Source organism: Periophthalmus magnuspinnatus, chromosome 23 (assembly GCF_009829125.3).
Source record: "Periophthalmus magnuspinnatus isolate fPerMag1 chromosome 23, fPerMag1.2.pri, whole genome shotgun sequence".
NCBI classification, from domain to species: domain Eukaryota; kingdom Metazoa; phylum Chordata; class Actinopteri; order Gobiiformes; family Gobiidae; genus Periophthalmus; species Periophthalmus magnuspinnatus.
The window spans coordinates 21,938,100-21,956,045 of record NC_047148.1 but is presented as its reverse complement, the minus strand read 5'-3'; the positions used below and the strand labels follow the sequence as shown (position 1 = coordinate 21,956,045).

General features: G+C 41.4%; 1 protein-coding gene across 1 annotated transcript in view; it reads right to left on the bottom strand.

Annotated features, from left to right (window-relative positions):
• Nucleotides 1–17,946, bottom strand: part of LOC117391777 (astrotactin-2-like) — a 305,935-nt gene that overhangs the window by 109,720 nt on the left and 178,269 nt on the right. The window contains exon 11 of the mRNA XM_055231621.1: nucleotides 10,623–10,773. Within this exon, the coding sequence (XP_055087596.1) occupies nucleotides 10,623–10,773 (151 nt within the window). The remainder of the gene's footprint in view (nucleotides 1–10,622; nucleotides 10,774–17,946) is intronic.

Sequence of the window (17,946 nt, the reverse complement as noted above, 5' to 3'; positions counted from 1 at the left end):
CAGCTGTTTACGTTACGATTTTAAGTTTTATTTTTAACAGTGTAAAGAAGACAAAGTTTTATTTATTATGAAAAATACTGAAATGTGCTTGAAAATGATAAACCAAACACTTGAAATTAAAGCAACATAAAAAGTCCTTCCTTATTTTTTAATGAGTGCAGCTTAAGCAGATGGTGCAAAAACGTCCCTTTAAAGGCTAATAAAGCCTATTTATCAAAATGATTTATCGCTCCAACTTTGGCCTGTAGTTTCATATTGCACACTGAGTAAAACACCAGCACTTTCCTCAGATTGGAGGGATATAACATCCACTAATTAGACAATTAATCATTGCAAATGGTTTTAATTTCTCTATGAGAGGAGTTTGGTCTGTGCTCCACTAAATGACACACTTGGAACTATGTTTAAGCAATGATGTCAAAATAAATAGATGAGGGGGTTATTAGAATGCATCTGCAGCAGAGCCTCACTCGTAATGAGCTCCGAGAGTTTAGGAGAGCAGAGCTGTGGGACGGGGACGAGGCTGAGCTGGAGGAGGTGAAGAGGAAGGCAGAACTTCTGTTTGTAATTCTGTGCATCTCTGTTGAGTCTTTATGCAAACTAAAGTCGACCGAGTAAAAGATGAGCGCAGGCTGACAGTCATCTCTGAAAGTTCTGGAGAGTGCCCTGGATTTTAACAAAGGATCGACGCAAAGGTGCACAACATGCACTGTCTCAATCAAATGAATAAATACAATGAAATAAGTAACGAATGCTGGATGTTTGGAGACAGTGTGGGGCCCAGGAAGCTGATCATTGGCATTTACTCTGGGACTGGGACTCTTTTTTTTTGGGTCATTTTGATAATCAGTTCCAGCGAAACAAACAAATACTTATTTACTTATTTCCGAATTTTGACATCAGCTGCTACAAAGGCAATAACAAGACGCTGGCTTCTTCCTGGACCCCACACAAACTCAGAGTGTAAATGATTTATATGTAATGGAAGCGATTACCTTCTCAATTCGCCTCAAGAAACCTGTTTTCATTAAATTATGGTCTAATTGGGTTAAATATATTAAGTCTTTACGGCCGGACTTTGTGGAGATCCGGTCCAACTAGCTCATCCTGCTTTCTTTTTTATTTATTATACGAGTTTAGGTAAAGTGCAGCTACTGTTTTCTCTCTCTCCCTTCGTATAAAGTTCTGTTTGTGTATAATTTTCGTGAAAAAAAAACAACAAAAAACTGTGGATAGATTTTGTTTAATGGTTTGTACACCACTGTCTGAAAATAAAGAATTACAATAAAATAAAATAAAATAAATAATTCTACTGTCACGCTTCTTGGCTGGACTGGGGGACGTGTCTGGGGTGAGGGAAGTCTGGGAGTCCCTGCTTAGATTCCTGCACCTGCGACCCGGCCCCGGATAAGCGGAAAAAAATGGATGGATGCAACTGTTATGACTTTCTTGACCTTAAATCTTTACTTGTTGTTATGGATCTTTTTGACCTGACCTTCTTAATTCCATCTGTTGTTATGTTCCGGTGTACGTCTCGTTTGTGGGTCTAGCGCCCTCTAGCCACTAAGCAGGTACGATCGTTTTGATGGTATAAATACACTGTACGTATTTTCATTTGTCCTCCTTGAAAAATTATGCACAATTAAGTCAATAAACCAGACTTTTCGATTCAAGACGACTTATCTGTTGAGTTCATACTTTTGAGGACAATTTTGGCGTCACGAACTACGCTTTTTTTTTGCCCGGTTGTTATTCTGCGACTGCGATCCAGCGGCCGGCGACCTCGGGAAGGGCCCCTTTCCCGCCTCCTTTCTGCCTTTTGAGTACGAGGTTTGCGTCGCTCTCGCTGAAAATCGTGGGAGTTAAGGCCTCGAGTCTGAAATTCTTCACGTTGTGGTGAGTTTCAAGAGGGCTGCCTCACTTGTAATTATCAAAAAAGAACAAAAAGGAGGGGAAAAAGGGGGAAACTACAATACTAAAACACTAATTCCTACATAAATGATACGTAAACATGTCACAATAAACATATTTACTGTGATTTTTACTCTTTAATGCTTCGTTTTCTGTGTTTATTAAGGCGTAATGACTCAAACTGTGGCTCTAGTATCATGACGTGTTTTCTTCACTGCCGCGCCCAGTCGTACGCTCACATTTATAATACTGATAAACGAGCACGGAGCTGTTGACGTGCAGGGTTTTGCATAGTAAACGCATCTTTCTTCTTCATAAAGTACAAAATTCAAATGATAAAGTCAAAAGATTGCCTCGCCAAGAATGTATCCAAACAACTTTACCCGCAACATCCCAAAAGGCACACAACTGATGAAAGATACGCCGGTAATATTCTGCCATCTGCTGCTCTTCCCCCGAAAAAACTTTCATTAGAGACGAGTCCTGATGTTTGGTACAACAACGAGCCACGAGAACATTACGCATTTTGACTTTGCCGTCGAATTTTCACAAAAGAAAAGAAGGAAATGCCACGTTTACAGAATATTGAATTTGTGCAAAACAGCCTCAGGAGAGCTCCCACAATGCATCAGTACCTGCTCCTTCTCGCAAACAGGGGGACACGGTTCATTGACCACGAGTGCAACAGGACGCTGGACGTGTGCGCGGACGCTCCCTCTGAGAACGCGGTCTTCTGAATCACGACAATACATTCAAGTGTTCATCGTTTTGGAGTTTTTAAACAATAAAAATACATAAAACACGTGGAATAATTTAGGTTTAGCTGTGTGTGTTGTGTATAATGTATGTATATATGTGTGTATTCTTTTTTTTTTCTTTCTTTTTTCATCTTAAAAGATTTAATTTATGTCCTAATGGAAGACAGGAGTGGGATTTAATAATAAGTTTTCTTCTTCCCACTCCTTTTCCAGCTTATATAAGAGCAAATTTGTGAAATGTGCATTAAGTTTACACGTACACATATACATAACACAAAGAAATAAATAAATTAAATTGAAAATGTTATAAATACAGGTCGTCCAGAGTCATATAACTAAAATAATAAGAAACACATGTACTAAAAATGAAAGGAAATGGACAAAACAAGACGCTCAATGAACATTTAATGAACATACGATGAAAATACATTGCCTAAACAAACAAAAAAAACAAAAAAAAAAGTTAAAAAGCCACCTGGGTTTAACGAAGCAAATAGATACGATCCTCCTGTTTGATAATCACTGCATGAGCGATTATCTTTCAGCAACAAGTTATTTAATCCCAACTGGTGCAATGAGTTTCTTCTCATTTCTATAAAAAAAAAAAAAAAACATTTCGTGGTCGTGGAAAAGATGTTAGTCTATTTGAGAAGAGTCAAATTATATTGGCATCAAGCAGAGAAAATGCCTAAGGAGATTGAAGAAACTGCTAAAACTGGGTAAAGATCTGGGTAACACGTTATTAAAAACTGGAAGGACAGTGGGGATCCATCGTCTTGGCCGGAAAAAAAATCCTGAATAATCGTGATTGGCGAAATCAAATTGAAGAAAAACAACAGTAGAACTCAGGGCTGTGTTTAATCGTGAAAGTAAGAGCGTTTTTTAAAGGCGATCCAACGAAATAAATAATTTTTTTTGGTGGCTGGACTGTAGAAATATCTGTTTCTCTGCATTTTCCTTCACAAACTCACGCACACATCGCTGTAAATGGAGACTGGAGGCAAGGAGGGTGAAGTGTCTTGCCCAGGGACCCAAAAACAGTCTGTACTTGTTCATGTAAAGTTTGAGTCGTGAACTTTTGAGTTGGTTGCGCAGCATTTTAACCAAAGTCGCTTCCACTCCCGTCCCAGCGCAGTCGTCCGTCGCTTCGTGGATTTTTTTGGTGCAGTTTTCCATGTTTTTTTTTACAGCGTATGAACGTGCATTGTGATAAACGAGGGACGACAATAAGCTTGAGTAATTTTACGCTTTTTTGGTCAGAATTCAAGGCTAAATTGTGTCTAAATCAGTCGTAAACCCAAGTACTAAACTCCCCTAGAATGTTTTATTGATAAATGTGCATCACTGGATCGATTGTAATTGAATTGTGCAAATTTTAACTTAGGTGTTTCGGCCAAATGAGTCCCCGGGGAGCCGAAGCACCTTAAGAAAGTTCCGGGGCAGACCACTGGGGGTTAACGAGGAGGGGTGTCGTATATTTGAGCTTTGTGGGGAACGTGATTAGTTTTCACTGTTAAAACAATTAAAGTAAAACATAGAGCTCTATTTTAATTAACAACTTAAGTGAATAAATTATTACACTGGTTGATTGGAGCTGATTTTTAACAAGAGAATTGGATTTGGGAAAAACTTACCAGCCAATCAGGGAAGGGCTCTATAAAAGGAGGAAATCTCAGTGGCTACGAGAGAGGGGCTGTACGTATAACAGGTACTGCAAATACTGATTCTTTTAAACTTTTTTCTTGTTTTTTTGTAGTTTTTTGGTGAACAATAAACGCACTCGGGTCTGCACTGGACTAACTGTCTCGGGTCTGCTCTGTTCCTCTTTTAACCGCTAAAGTCGCTGTCCGGGCGATTACAATAGCACGTCCAATCTCGACTAAAAACGTTCAAATGTCAACCAACTTATTTAAAACATCGACGCAAACACGTTAGGGAGGTCGTGCTGGTACGTTTCATCGTTAAGAGGCTCTAAATTAACTTGTTAAGTGAGGACCAGCGTCGACGAGTTTAGCTCCCAAAATAAAAACGTTTGGTGTCGCCCGTGATTAAACACACTGCAGAAAAAACTGAATCACGGCAGATATAAACTCAGCACCTTCTACGCTTGAATGGATGGATTACTGTTCAGTGAAGTGCATTTTTGTAGAACCTTCAGAAGAAACTGCTGCCGTGAAGTTACAATACAATAAACTCATACAAAACCCTAAATTGCCACTGCGTAAAAGCGTCTTCTGAAGCTGAATCTCACCGGTAAAGCGCTTTGAGAGCCTTAAATGTGGAAAAGTACTACAAAACATGACCGTTTACCTTTTTACCGTTTACCAGAAGAAGCCTGCGTACCTCCGACTCCGCCTAGTTCATTCAAAAGATCATCGTCGTCACTGTACAAAGCCATTTCCCCGGAGCCTAATTAGAAATGCATGCCCGTCATCTTAAAAGCGGCAGACAGTGAAGCGGCGACAACGGGCTCGAAACGTCGTCCTCGTCTCCGCGGCGCAGACTGATACAATTACACAAACGCACAGCGAAAAGACGGCACGAGACCGCGATCGCCGTGAACAACCAGATGGCCTCTTCACTCCTTTGTATTAATCAGCCCCACACCGAGACGTGCCGTTTGAAACCGTTCCAGAATAAAAGACAGCGTTATAACGTTAAAGGCGCAATTAAAAGTCTGCAGTCGCTTAATCGCACCAAACTAAACAACCTTGAAAAGCACATGTTGGTCTCCTCAGAGGAAATGACTTGAGGTTTCAGACATGTTGCTTCAATCTGCCGCCATTTTGAAGTGTTGAAATACTAAAGTACTAGAAGTTATTTTATTGACATATTTTCTCTCGCACTGATCCGGGAAAAAGTTGTATCTATGCACATCTACGTCAGATTCCTCGGTTTTGGTTGAGGGTTAAAAAACAGTTTTACTTTTACCTTGTCATGCAGTTTGTAGTTAACACTTTTCCGAACTACAAGTCACACTTTTTTTATCCGGGGGTGCGACTTATACTCAGATGCGACTTATGTGAAATGATTCAAATATATAATTTCACATCTTGGTTATTGAAACACCAGTATCTACTAGTCCTGTAACATTGAACACTTAAAATTTCAACATTACAGTAATTTTAAAGAATCTGAGAAAGACTGAAGAAAATTGTCCCCGAAAAGAAAGTGGTATTCTGCTGAGTCTGATGAAGCAGAAGAGGAAGCGGAAAGTGGAACTTCCTCTGGATTTGTTCAGAAGCGACACCGAGGACGAAGAACTCAGTGGATTTATTGATTTGGAGTGAGATCCAGAGTAAACTTGTTGCTTGTTTTTCTGCTTTATTTATCAGATTAACTGTTAATATCTTACGTTAACAAACCAGACACGTGTTCAGTTCTGTCTGTGCTTCAGCTGAATAAATATAAATGTGTTACGTTAGCGTGATGTACTGATATTCAGCCTGTTGTTCCACATTTTATCATTATTATTATTACAACTTGCCTTAAAAAAAAAAAAAAAAGTTCTTGGTCTCGGATTAAATTATTATTATGTGAATTTCCCCCCAAAATGCAACATAGTCCAGAGCGACTTATAGTCCAGACGATACGGTAAATCGATTTTGTGACGTGAATATGTTTCCTGTGGGGTAGCGGCGGATAGATTTGCACTGACCAGTCTCGTCCACTGCCTCTCCTTTGTTGCTCAGTTGAATGTCCTGGACACGCCCTAACTGCTGTTGTGTCCCTGAGCAAACATAGACTGTATATATAAATGGACACAGCTAACTTCTAGCTGCCGCGTTGCAAATAGGAAGTGATTGCGGGTGCACTTCCTGCTCCATCAACTCTTAAAATGTTAAAATGTTCGCATTGACTCACTCTACATGACCCTGGGACCATATTTTCCAGACTATAAGTCGCACCAGCCAAAAAAAAAAACATAAAAATGAAGAAAAACACACACGCACTGGAGTATAAGTCGCATTTTGGGGGAGTTCTTTTTTACAAAATCCGAGACCAAGAACAGACATTTTATCTTTAAAGGCAACTTATAATAATAACAATAGTACAGCACGATAACGTAACGCATTTATATTTATTCAGCTCCATGAAGCACAGACAGAACTGAACACGTGTCTGGTTTGTTAACGTAAGATATTAACAGTTAATCAGATAAATAAAGCAGAAAAAACAAGCAACAAGTTTACTCTGGATCTCACTCCAAATCAATAAATTCTTCATCCTCGGCGTCGCTTCTGAACAACTCCTCCAACTCCGGAAGCAGATGAAGCGTGACTGTCATCAGACTCAGCAGAAAACCCTTTTCTTTTAGGGGCATTTTTGTTCAGTCTCTCTCAGTTGAAATTTTAAATGTTCAGTGTTACAGGTGTAGTAGATGCTGGTACAAGTCTAGAGCGTCGTCTCTGTGACAATAACCAAGATGTGACATTATATATTTGAATAATTTCACATATACGTCGCATCTGAGTATAAGACGCACCCCCGGACAAATTACGGCTTATAGTCCTGAAAATACAGTATTTATCTTTTGCTATTTTCTTTTGCATCTTCACATTTTGTCGATCAATCATGTTTGTGTACTGTACATATTGCACTTCTTTACCCAGAACTGTATACATTTAATTACAATCTTGAGAAAACCAAATGACCTTGAAGTATAGTCAGAGCGTTTGCTTCTCCTTGGAGGAAACACTTTTAATTTGAGTCCATGTTGGCTGGGATAATACAGTCTGTCTGTATTCTGGCTGTGTGTAAATGTTAATAAAACATATCCCGGGGCCGTGTGCTCCGTGAGCTGGACAAACAATCCAAAGGGTTATTAGCGCTCAGCCTCATTCATATTTGAAACCGTTTTACATTCACCTCTAGAACCCATAAGTATTCTGCTCGGAGACGTGTAAATGTCTCTGTGGTTTTGCTCTCTGACGGCGCCGTATTACACCCCTGAGACGGTGACCTGCTCCAATCTCCAGGTTGGTTTGTCATAAATTATACAGATCGAATAAAGAAGAGAGCTTGTTTGTGAGGCAGATGAAAAACTGCATCCACTCTGTCCTAACGGCGGGTTAATAATGAAAGTATACCTGTGTACCCGTGCTACAATGAGAAACATTTAGAGGAGACCACACACACCGGGGGAAAGTGCTAGTTTAGAGCAAAGAGATTCAGAACAGGGCAACGTTTTATTTAGTTTATAATGACATTTACACAGAAATACTCTTATCCAGTACTTTATATTATTATGTTTTTGGTATTAGTTATTTATTTACTTGTTTGGGACGAGGCTAATTTCTATCCATTGTCCCAAGGGCTGGGGTCACAAAAGGGTTAAAATAAAAATTGCACATTACAAACATTGTGCAGTTCCCATGATTGCACCATCCAAAATATTGCACACTACACATGTTGCACAGTTCGCATAATTGCACATTCCACTTATTGCACATTCCACTCATTGCACATTCCACTCATTGCACATTACACACATTGCACATTACACACATTAAACAGTTCCCATAATTGCACATTCCACTCATTGCACATTCTGCACATTCCACTCATTGCAGTTCCCATAATTGCACATTACACTCATTGCACATTCCATATATTGCACATTCCACACATTCCACAGTTCCCATAATTGCACATTCCAGACATTGCACATTACCCACATTGCACATTCTGCTCATTACACAGTTCCTATAATTGCACCATCCAAAATATTGCACATTCCACTCATTGCACAGTTCCCATAATTGCACATTAAATTCACTCATTGTCACGTTGGGAAGAATCTGGAATGAGAAATGTCGTTGTGATATTGATTTTAATTAAAAATATTAATGACACTTGTGGCAACAGTCATTTATAAAGGGGCGAAAATGGTCATATTTGGTCATATTTTTATACGCCGTTTTTCCACCTTCGAGGCTCAAAGTGCTTCATCAAGGCCTCACTCACACAGCCACACATTTACACACCGGTGCACGCAGACACTGGGGGCGACATGGGTTAAGTGTCTTGCCAAAGGACACGACGACAGCATTTATCTGTGCGAGCTGGAATCGCACCTGACCGCTTTAAACACACACATGCGAGCAAACACACATGAGCATTCACACAGAGTGGCTCCCTCCCTTTTCTGCATCACTCCAGGAAAAACTAAAACTAAAACACAACTCCGCCCACACCAGTCCATCTTTTCCATTCCTCTCCCTCCCTTAAATTTAAATTTTTGTAAACATTTTTTTAAGCTTAGACTGCTGCCCCCGCGACCCGGCCCCGGATAAACGGAAGAAAATGGATGGACGGATGGATTTTTTTAAGTTAAGAGTTGGTCACAGTCAACGGACAAACACTCAACTGTCGCCCATGTTCTTGCGCTTAGCTTCGAATTTAGTCTGAATTTGTCTTTTGGGTTTGGAAAAAGGAGAGGCACGCTGTCATTGTGATAGAAGGAACGTTTTGAGAATGAAATCAGGTGTAGGAGCCATTATGGTAATGTTGACTAAATCAGATTGAATCAGGTAAATTAGAGGGTGTGTGACTGAGTGCTCCAAGAAGCACTGCCTCGAAAAACAATGTGTGCGCAGTTGATTCTACAAAGATGTCAGATAAACACAGCTTAGCACAAGTGTCAATAATCAAATGCTAAGTAAGCTGAATTATAACGCCATCGCGGCTCTTAATAGCTCACCAAAACAACCTTCAGCAAATGAGACGCCTCATCACTTTAATGGCTTTACAACACAGATCCGCCCAGTGCTGTCAAACTGTTGGCAACACAACCGTTCTTTATTCACAAAAGATAACACCCTCCGCCCTACAGGTCTAAGTATTCACAAAAAGATAAAATAAACAACTCTTTGCACTGAATCCAAATCCAATTTCAGTGAGCAGATTTGAATATTAATTAAAAATATATGTTTACCGTTAGAAAATACAGCAAAACATCGTTGCCAGATCCAAATAAACAGACGCAGCAGCAAGGATAATATTCGTATCCATTGACTGTATATGTAAATGGACATAGCTAACCTGCTAGCCGCCACGTTCCAAACAGGAAGTGATCATGAGCGCGCTTCCTGGTCCGTCGACTCCGGCTCCAATTCACTTTACATTAGAAAACTGCGTCTCCTCTCTCTGTACCTGCCGCTGTCAGACTCGTCATTTTGGTCTTAAAATGTTCGTATTAACCCGCTCTACATGATCCTGTTTTTTTATTTCGCTATTGTAGCTGTAAATGCAGAAGAAGAAGGTACAGAAGTGTGAAATGCAAGACAACCAGACTCAAAAACTCTTTCTCTCCAACGACCATCAGACTCTTGAACTGCTGAGCAATAGCCCCGCCTCCTTGACATTGACTTACACCTTGCACATGATAATTTGCCCTATTATTTATTTGATTACACTTTTTTATATGTTCTCTTTATCTTATTACCTAATTTTCTTTATACTTTAGCATCCAGTTTGGTCAGTAAAGTACAAATTTCATTTTATATAGCGACACGTGTTTCTTTACTCTACATATAACAATAAAAGCTTTGAATTTTTTAACCCTGAAGTCAAGATATAAACATTAATGAGACAAATCAGGCACCTTCTTTCCCCGAGGTTGCTCCCGCTAGCGTTAGCAACAGGTTTGATTGACAGCGTTGCTAAGCGTCCGCCCCTCGCGAAACCAGCGTTGCGGGCGGGAAGAGGCGTTACCTTCCAAAGCGTCGCTCCAGATTGGCTCTTCGGTTGCTACGATGCTCGCGGTCGGAATTGAAAATATGGAACGTGACTCCAAATTAGCCGCTATAACTGCTAGCCTCGATTAGCTTTGTTTGACCGGAGCGCTGTGAACTAAGTGCGTGCGACGTCATCCGCGTTTTCTCATAAATAGTCTAACGCAAATGTCTTTCAAATGCAGATCCACGTACGGGTTAAATTGTACGTCCTTACCATACACCCAGAGGAGTCGAGCTGCCTGTCCGTCACGCATTTGAAGTTCTTCTTGCAGCCTCCGTTATCTTTGGAGCAGTCCCTCACCGGCCCAAACGAAGCCAGCAGGTCGTCCACGCTCTCGAAGTACGTGGACAACATGGCTTCCTCCCTGTTTAACGCACACAAAACGCAGATTAATACAAAAACATCAGCGCAATCAATCCGTTTACATGTCCTACTACTACTTTCGCCAACATATTATCATAATTTTCCTTGATTTTGCCTTGAAATATATCGAGACACGGTATACGCACAGTTCCCAAACCTTTGCCCTATTTAAATACAGTAGTGAAAATGTTTTGAAAATCCCTATGGAGGTTGCGTTGTGCTTTTGACACTTGATTTTTGTACTTGTAAGAATACTAGTAAGAGCAAAAACTTTAGTAGTGTGCTGGAAAGATGCCGTCTGTCAAGTCAAACTTTTGTTCACAGCCAGAAATGTTTTCAGTTCTCTTCTTTCCAAACTTTTTTTTTTTTTTTATCTGACTGTAAGCTATAGAATATTTTAACGCTACGACACAACAACATCCAAATGCGGTGCCTTAGGGAAGTGCTGTTCCTGTTACCTGCAGTTTTAATTATTTTTTCATTTCGGTTTATCTTAAAAGTATGTTTTTGAGGTTCTTCTGCGCCACTGGTTTTCAGAAATAAGCAGCTGCACTCGTAAAGCTACAAGCACAAATTTCAAAACACACCTCGGCCCAGTGTAAGTGAATTTTGCATCAGCGTTTTGGTACGAATGTGGCGTTTTGCGTGAGCGTTAATGGAGTCAGAGGGTCCAAAGGCGAAGATTGGGAGCCTCACTAATGTCAGTCTACCCCAGAGCAGCTGTGGCTTCGGTAGTCGCCCCGAGCGTGGAGAAAATGAAAAATACACTGTAAAGCACCTCAGGTTTCTCAAAATGCACTATGTAAATCAAATGCATTGTAAAACAAACCCAGTATCTCTCCCGTTGCGCTTTGTAGTGTGACCCCTGTGTTTTTTAAGGGTCAGTCGTTCCAAAAAAATGATTTCGCTGAATGACAAAATGCAAATAGCAGTGTTGACGCTTCCGCACAGTCATTTGCCATTGACCAGCGCTGTGGAACTGCTGTTAACTTGAGTTCGCTGCACTGCGCCCACACACTGAGAATCCCTCCTGCTGTAGCCGTCGAGGGGGGGGTGTCCTCGGTGCGCCTCCACAAAGTCCAACCGAAGCAACGAGACCACGGGGAGCAGGGCAATCCACTCAACAAACACTGACAAGATCTTCAGTGATAAGACAGATGTCCAGCTGAGCGGCAGGATTTGGAGTGCTGAGGCGCTACAGATACCTCCTGTTTCTGTGTCATTTCAAAAATATCGCGGGGAATAGATGAAACGCACTTCAGATGATTTTTTCATTTGAGTCTTTTATCTTTTATTTACATGACAGATATGAGGAAAGATTTAACGCCACAAGTGCCTTTACAATCTCAAAAGTTAGTTCTCGCCACATCTGCCGCGAGGAAGACTGTGAATCTGCGTCTACGACCTCTTTGACCCCCCACCCCTCACTCACTCACGCGCTCACGTACCATATTCGCATTTAAATTAGTGTCTTGCCCAAGGTCACGTGTTTGTGGGTGAATTCTCGCAGCCCTACAACCCCGTGCACATTTATGTCTCGACCTTATGCCTCAAAGTCCTTGGAACTTTGTGCTATTCCTGATTTTACAGCTCACGTTGTATATATCCCACCACAGCTTCATAAAAGCAGTCAGGCTTTACCAGGACCCACTAAAGTCAAAAGCCTGTAAACAATATGTGTGATCCTATAACCCCACATGTGCATCTGCAGAGTATGCAAACAAACGACACTATAGGGCCGACTCTGCCTCTTCTGTGCTGAGGTTCACTGCATATAAAGAACAATCACCTTTATTTAAGGCTGGAAAAGCTTTATTTACTCTGTGGCCATGTAAAGACGCCTTTGTTTATTAATCTCTACAGGAGCATTCTTTTAAAAGTCAGTAACTCGACTGTGAAGAACTGTGTTACGTCACATATTAGAAGCAAGAAAAAGCAGGAAACAATTTCACATTTCACATCAACGTTACACAAAAGAAAGTAGAAAAAATACAAGCCTTGTCTGGTTTTATTTTATCTGAAACTATACATGTTTGTACGATTCATTCTGTACTATATCTGTGTAATACCTCAGTCGTCCAGGTCTGGTTCATTAGTAAAAGAAAAATTCAAATCTGTCAACTGGACAAGATGTTTGGCTGCTCGTTCTTCTTCAGTGCTGGTCCAGATTTTAGCTGGACACTGCCTTATATCTGTTTGAACGGAGGAGCTAACGAAACTGAAGCTAACACACCTGTTTGTTCACAGTTTCTGTTTGTGGACCAGGTCAGAAACTGTAAACAATCGGTGTAGACACATTTAAGGCAGCGTCCAGCAGTAATCTGACCAGAACTGAAGACGACGACTTGGACAAGCAGAACATCTTTGTCCAGTTAAAGATTTTCCTTTAACTATTCTATGCAATACATTTCCTGAGACTTAGTTACTGATTGAGAAATGCTGACACAAACACAACGATTCATTTGAGCTAAAACGGAACTAACTGTGACCTTCTACAAACCGTTTCTGTTTCTACACGGCTCCACACGCAGAGATCAGTGTAACCGCTGTAGGCTAAGTGTCAATGGGGATTTAGCCACGTAGACCACAGCCATAGAGTAGTGCCCTAAATAATGAAAGCCAAAACATTAAGGTTGTTGAAAATAGGACAGGATATAGCCCATTCCCCGAAGGGCCCTGGACCCCTTCCTACTCTGGAGCGGGCCGTGATGTGTAGAGCCAGGCAGTTAGGCAGGCTCCCAGTGGGGAAGTGTTGGTACATGGCACAGAGAAAAGGAGAGAGAGTTTGGACATACGGGCTGCTTTGGGCATGCTACAGAATGGAGGGAAGCCGTGGTGGTGTATTTTGGCCCAAGTCTGCGTAGCCTTGTTTGCATAAAATATGAAAGAAAATCAGAAATGCTGCCAAATGAAAATTGTGAGGAGTAAAAGGTTGAAATTGGATTTTGTGGGAGCCTGGGGAAAAAGAAAAACTGTTTTGTGGTGTCTTTTGTAGTACACTTGCTCCTTTTTGCCTTTAGTTTTATTGTTCCAACGCTGGCAATACAGAGAGGGATGAGGATGTGTTGTTACTTGTGTGCAGCCGTCCAAGCGACTGTGGTCCGGTCCTTACTGTACGTCAGACCGCCAGCACTTTACTCTACGCTATAGTGTTTAAAATACAGACATGTTGCTTTTTATTATTCAAAACTTTACAGGTTTAGTTGATCAATTATTAATTATTATAATATTTGACGTAACTGCAAGATTATGATGGAAGTGACAGTGAAGTATTAAAACTATACATTTGTGTAATCCCTCTATTGTCGAAGAATTCTGTGAACTGGACAGAAGTTTATTTTGAGTGATATGTTTCGGCACTCCAGCTAGCTTCCTCGTCCACTTAGTTTCCTGATCCATGTAGCTTCCTCATCCATGTAACCTCCTCATCCAATTAGCTTCCTCATTCATGTAGCTCCCTTATCCAAGTAGCTTCCTCATTTAGGTAGCTTCCTCATCCAATTAGCTTCCTCATTCATGTAGCTCCCTTATCCAGTTAGCTTCCTCATCCAATTAGCTTCATCATCCATGTAGCTTCCAGATCCAAGTAGCTTCCTCATCCAGGCAGCTTCTTCATCCAGGGCACTTCATCCAGGCAGCTTCTTCATCCAGGGCACTTCATCCAGGTAGCTTCTTTATCCAGGTTGCTTCCTCTCAGTTCTGAGCTTTGTTAAGGGACTGGTTTAAACCTCTCTCTGAAGGTAGGAGCTAACTAAACTGACAACTGTAACAGCTATATGTTAGATTTGGTGTAGTTAGAAACATATTCACTTTTTATCCAGTTATGGGAATTCAACTTTATTTTGTTATCTATTTTGTTATCTAGAACTATGCCCCGTTGGAAAGGGTGAACTCGGGCTGGATCATGGACAGTGGCTCGTTACTTCACCAGCACAAAACATGTGAATGAGCAGCTTTCACTTAGAACAGAAGTGTATTTCAAGCTGGAAAGATTCGGACAGACATGACGGACAAGACAAGTATCAGCAGGTTTTACTCAATGATTTCTCTTTGGCACTCAGACCCCGGCAGAAGACAATGGGATGAAGGACGTGGCGGGTTGGATGACGTTTAGGAGAGGTCTTCCTGAGGTGAGTGAAAGGACGATGAGACGATGCGGAGCCGAGGAGGTGCTGGGGAGGTGCTGATGGGGGTTTAAACTGGGCAGACTGGGCGCTGGTTGGATGAAGAGGAAGTATGGCGAGGAGGTGATGAAGGCTGAGGAGCACGTAAAGTCTGGAGAAGCCGTCAGCAAATGGGAGCGGAGTTAGGTCTTCCACGGTTGAATTTACGCCAACTCCATTTCCAAAAGATCAAGCCCAAACTTCTTAACCACTCCTCCTCTTAACCACCGCTTAAAAGTTTCATTTTCAAGCACTTGTGCACTTCTGTTTTGTTTACAATCACCCAAACTCATTGCTTACTGCAGCCAGAATCAACACCGTCCTGCCATTGTCTCCCATTTCCGCCATGTCTTCCCTTTCAATATATTTTGCAAATCAATTTCTCAGAATTTGACAGGCAACACATGGCATTGTGCGTGTCAGCCCTCTCTGCCAGCCGCTGAAAACATTGACAAACGGCTGCTTAATCCCGAGGCAAACCCTGAGTGGGAGGTGAGGCAGGCAGAAAGAATGGCCTGGCTGGGGCTGTGTGCTGCATGCTGATTGGCTGTCACGGACTAAGGGAGTTGTAAGTCAAAGATGGAGAAGTAATCAATTTTACGAGGCGCCTGTTGCAAGGAAAGCCCAGAAAGAGCACACCAAGCAAAACAATACTATTTACAAAAGTTTCCATCTGTAGAGTATAGATTTTCAGTTTACGTTTGATTAATAGGAGTCGTTGCCGTTAAACGCAACACAACCATCAATCATCAAGCTGAAGGATTGGGGCATATACTGTAATTCTTTTTTAATTTGAAAAACTACCCATTTCCTGCCACTAAATGGTTTCCAAATCATTAGCTAATCACAGTGGCCTTGAGACTGTATTGGCTGACCCGGTGGCGCATTGCTTGCATCTAAACACTGAGTAATGCACTTGTTATGAGTCTCCTTTTCTGCTTCTTGCTTTTGCAGATGATGAATGGCCGCACGACTTCGCCCAAAGTTAGAGAGCTGCTCTGACGTGATTAGGGGCCGCGTTATTGGTCGGCCCCTGCACTTGATTAATGCTCTTGTTCCAGCACACCCCACAAATATGCTGACTCTCATCAGCCACCTCCATCACTGAATAGATCCCGTTTCCTTAAGTTTTTCCCCGATCACTGCGGGGAAGTTCGATGGAAAAGTGCGTTGCGTTGACAGTAAACTTCCAGCAGACTTTGAGAAATATTCATTGATCTGTTGCTTATTCCAGTAAGGGGATGCGGTTGGCAGGAGGTTTTAAGGCAGAGAACAGCCAGGACAAATGGTCATTGAGTCGCTTGTTTGATGGGATAGCGAACACGAGCCTTCTGGGTATACTGTACGTCCCGGGGCCCGCACACCAGAAAGCTAGATGGGTATCTAAGTGGTGATTGTGAAACTGCCCACAGAAAAGACATCGAGATCGTTAGCCATTGTGCACTGTCTAACCCTTAGGCCCCAAGTTGCTGCGAGAGTCTCGAGTCACTGAGAAACGAAGGTGGGAGGTGGGAGGAAGTTTAGAGACAAGCAGCTAACCACTCTGCCAATGCACAGCTTCCTCTTCAATGCAGATGCGCGTGGACAGCGTAGGAGAATAAGATGTATAGATTTCATTTGTAGCTCGTGCCGGGTTTCTCAGCTGCAGTTACTTATTGGCGGTGGCACTTTTTGATGGTTCACTTGATCACAGTAAGTGTGGTCATTTATCAGCCGCGCGGGGCGTCACCAGCCACTCACGGTTATTAACACTTCATGGGCCAAAATAGTGCTTTTTGAGCGCTTTTACAAGGGCATGGGGCAGATACTGCATATTATTATACTGCAGGTGCTACACTGTGCAATATGGAGTGGTAATTAATGACCACAACACCACTGTTTTTTACTTCTATGTTATTCTTTCTCTTTATTTATACAGGGGAACCCAATGAGAGCACCTGGGCCCTGTTTTTCATGAGTGCCCTGTTTAAAATACAATATAAACAAAGCAACCAAGTACACAAATCCATATAAAACATTAAAAACAGGAGCAGGTGTTTGCGAGTGTCACCAGCGTATCCAGTTTTGCTTTTCCTTGAAGTGTGTTCCATTTTTGTGAAGAAAAACAGCTAAAAAGCCTCTTTCCTATCTCAGTTTTGGTGCCGCTCGTCCTTAGTCTTACGCAGTCATGTGATCTGGTGTTCAGCGTCGCAGTATCAGTGATTAAGAAGCAGGTGAGGGATTCTGGGAGTTTTTGAAGTCGTCCCGTACAGACACATTTCATACAGTGCTATTCTCTTCTAATCACACAGCTGCTTGGCCTCCATTGTATGTTTACTAACTTTAATATTTAAATTTTTATGAAAGTCTGAAGGAAAAATAAATGGGAATTTTACTTCTGGAACCTCGACCGGCTTTGACTTTTGAGCTCTACAAGTTATAGTTGCACACGTTTGACCAATAGCACCAAAAGACGAGCGTCGCAGCTTAATCTTATCAGTTATGAATGACCAGTTCATTTTTGAGGATGCTATCTGTGCTGGGACTGTTTTTCTGCCCTGAATTAACATTATTTTTATGCTTAAATGGTTAAACAAGAATTACAATATACTCATAAAGTCTGAACTGCAATGCATTTTGGCACAAAGGCATGACTAACACACTCAAACATCAATTTTCTACCACAGTTTTGAGGTCAAGAGGACTGTGCTGTAAAAAAAAACTGCTGGGGAAATGAGCTGTTTGGATTATTTTTGAACATAAGACTCATGATTGGGGACTAAACGTTTGTGAAATATATAACATTAGGTTGCATTTACAAGGAATAATGGAAATAATCAGCCCAAAAAGTGTAAATCTTCCCGCATTCACGTATGACTTGTAAAACTTTTCTCATTCTAAGTGCTGGGACTTGCTGTTTTGAAGGGCGCGTGAACATCTCTGCAGTTCATTTATCAAGAGAAAATGCCACCGCAGACAGAACAGATCTGCCACAAAAGGAAGTTTCAATCAGATGTTTTCCATTTTTGTTT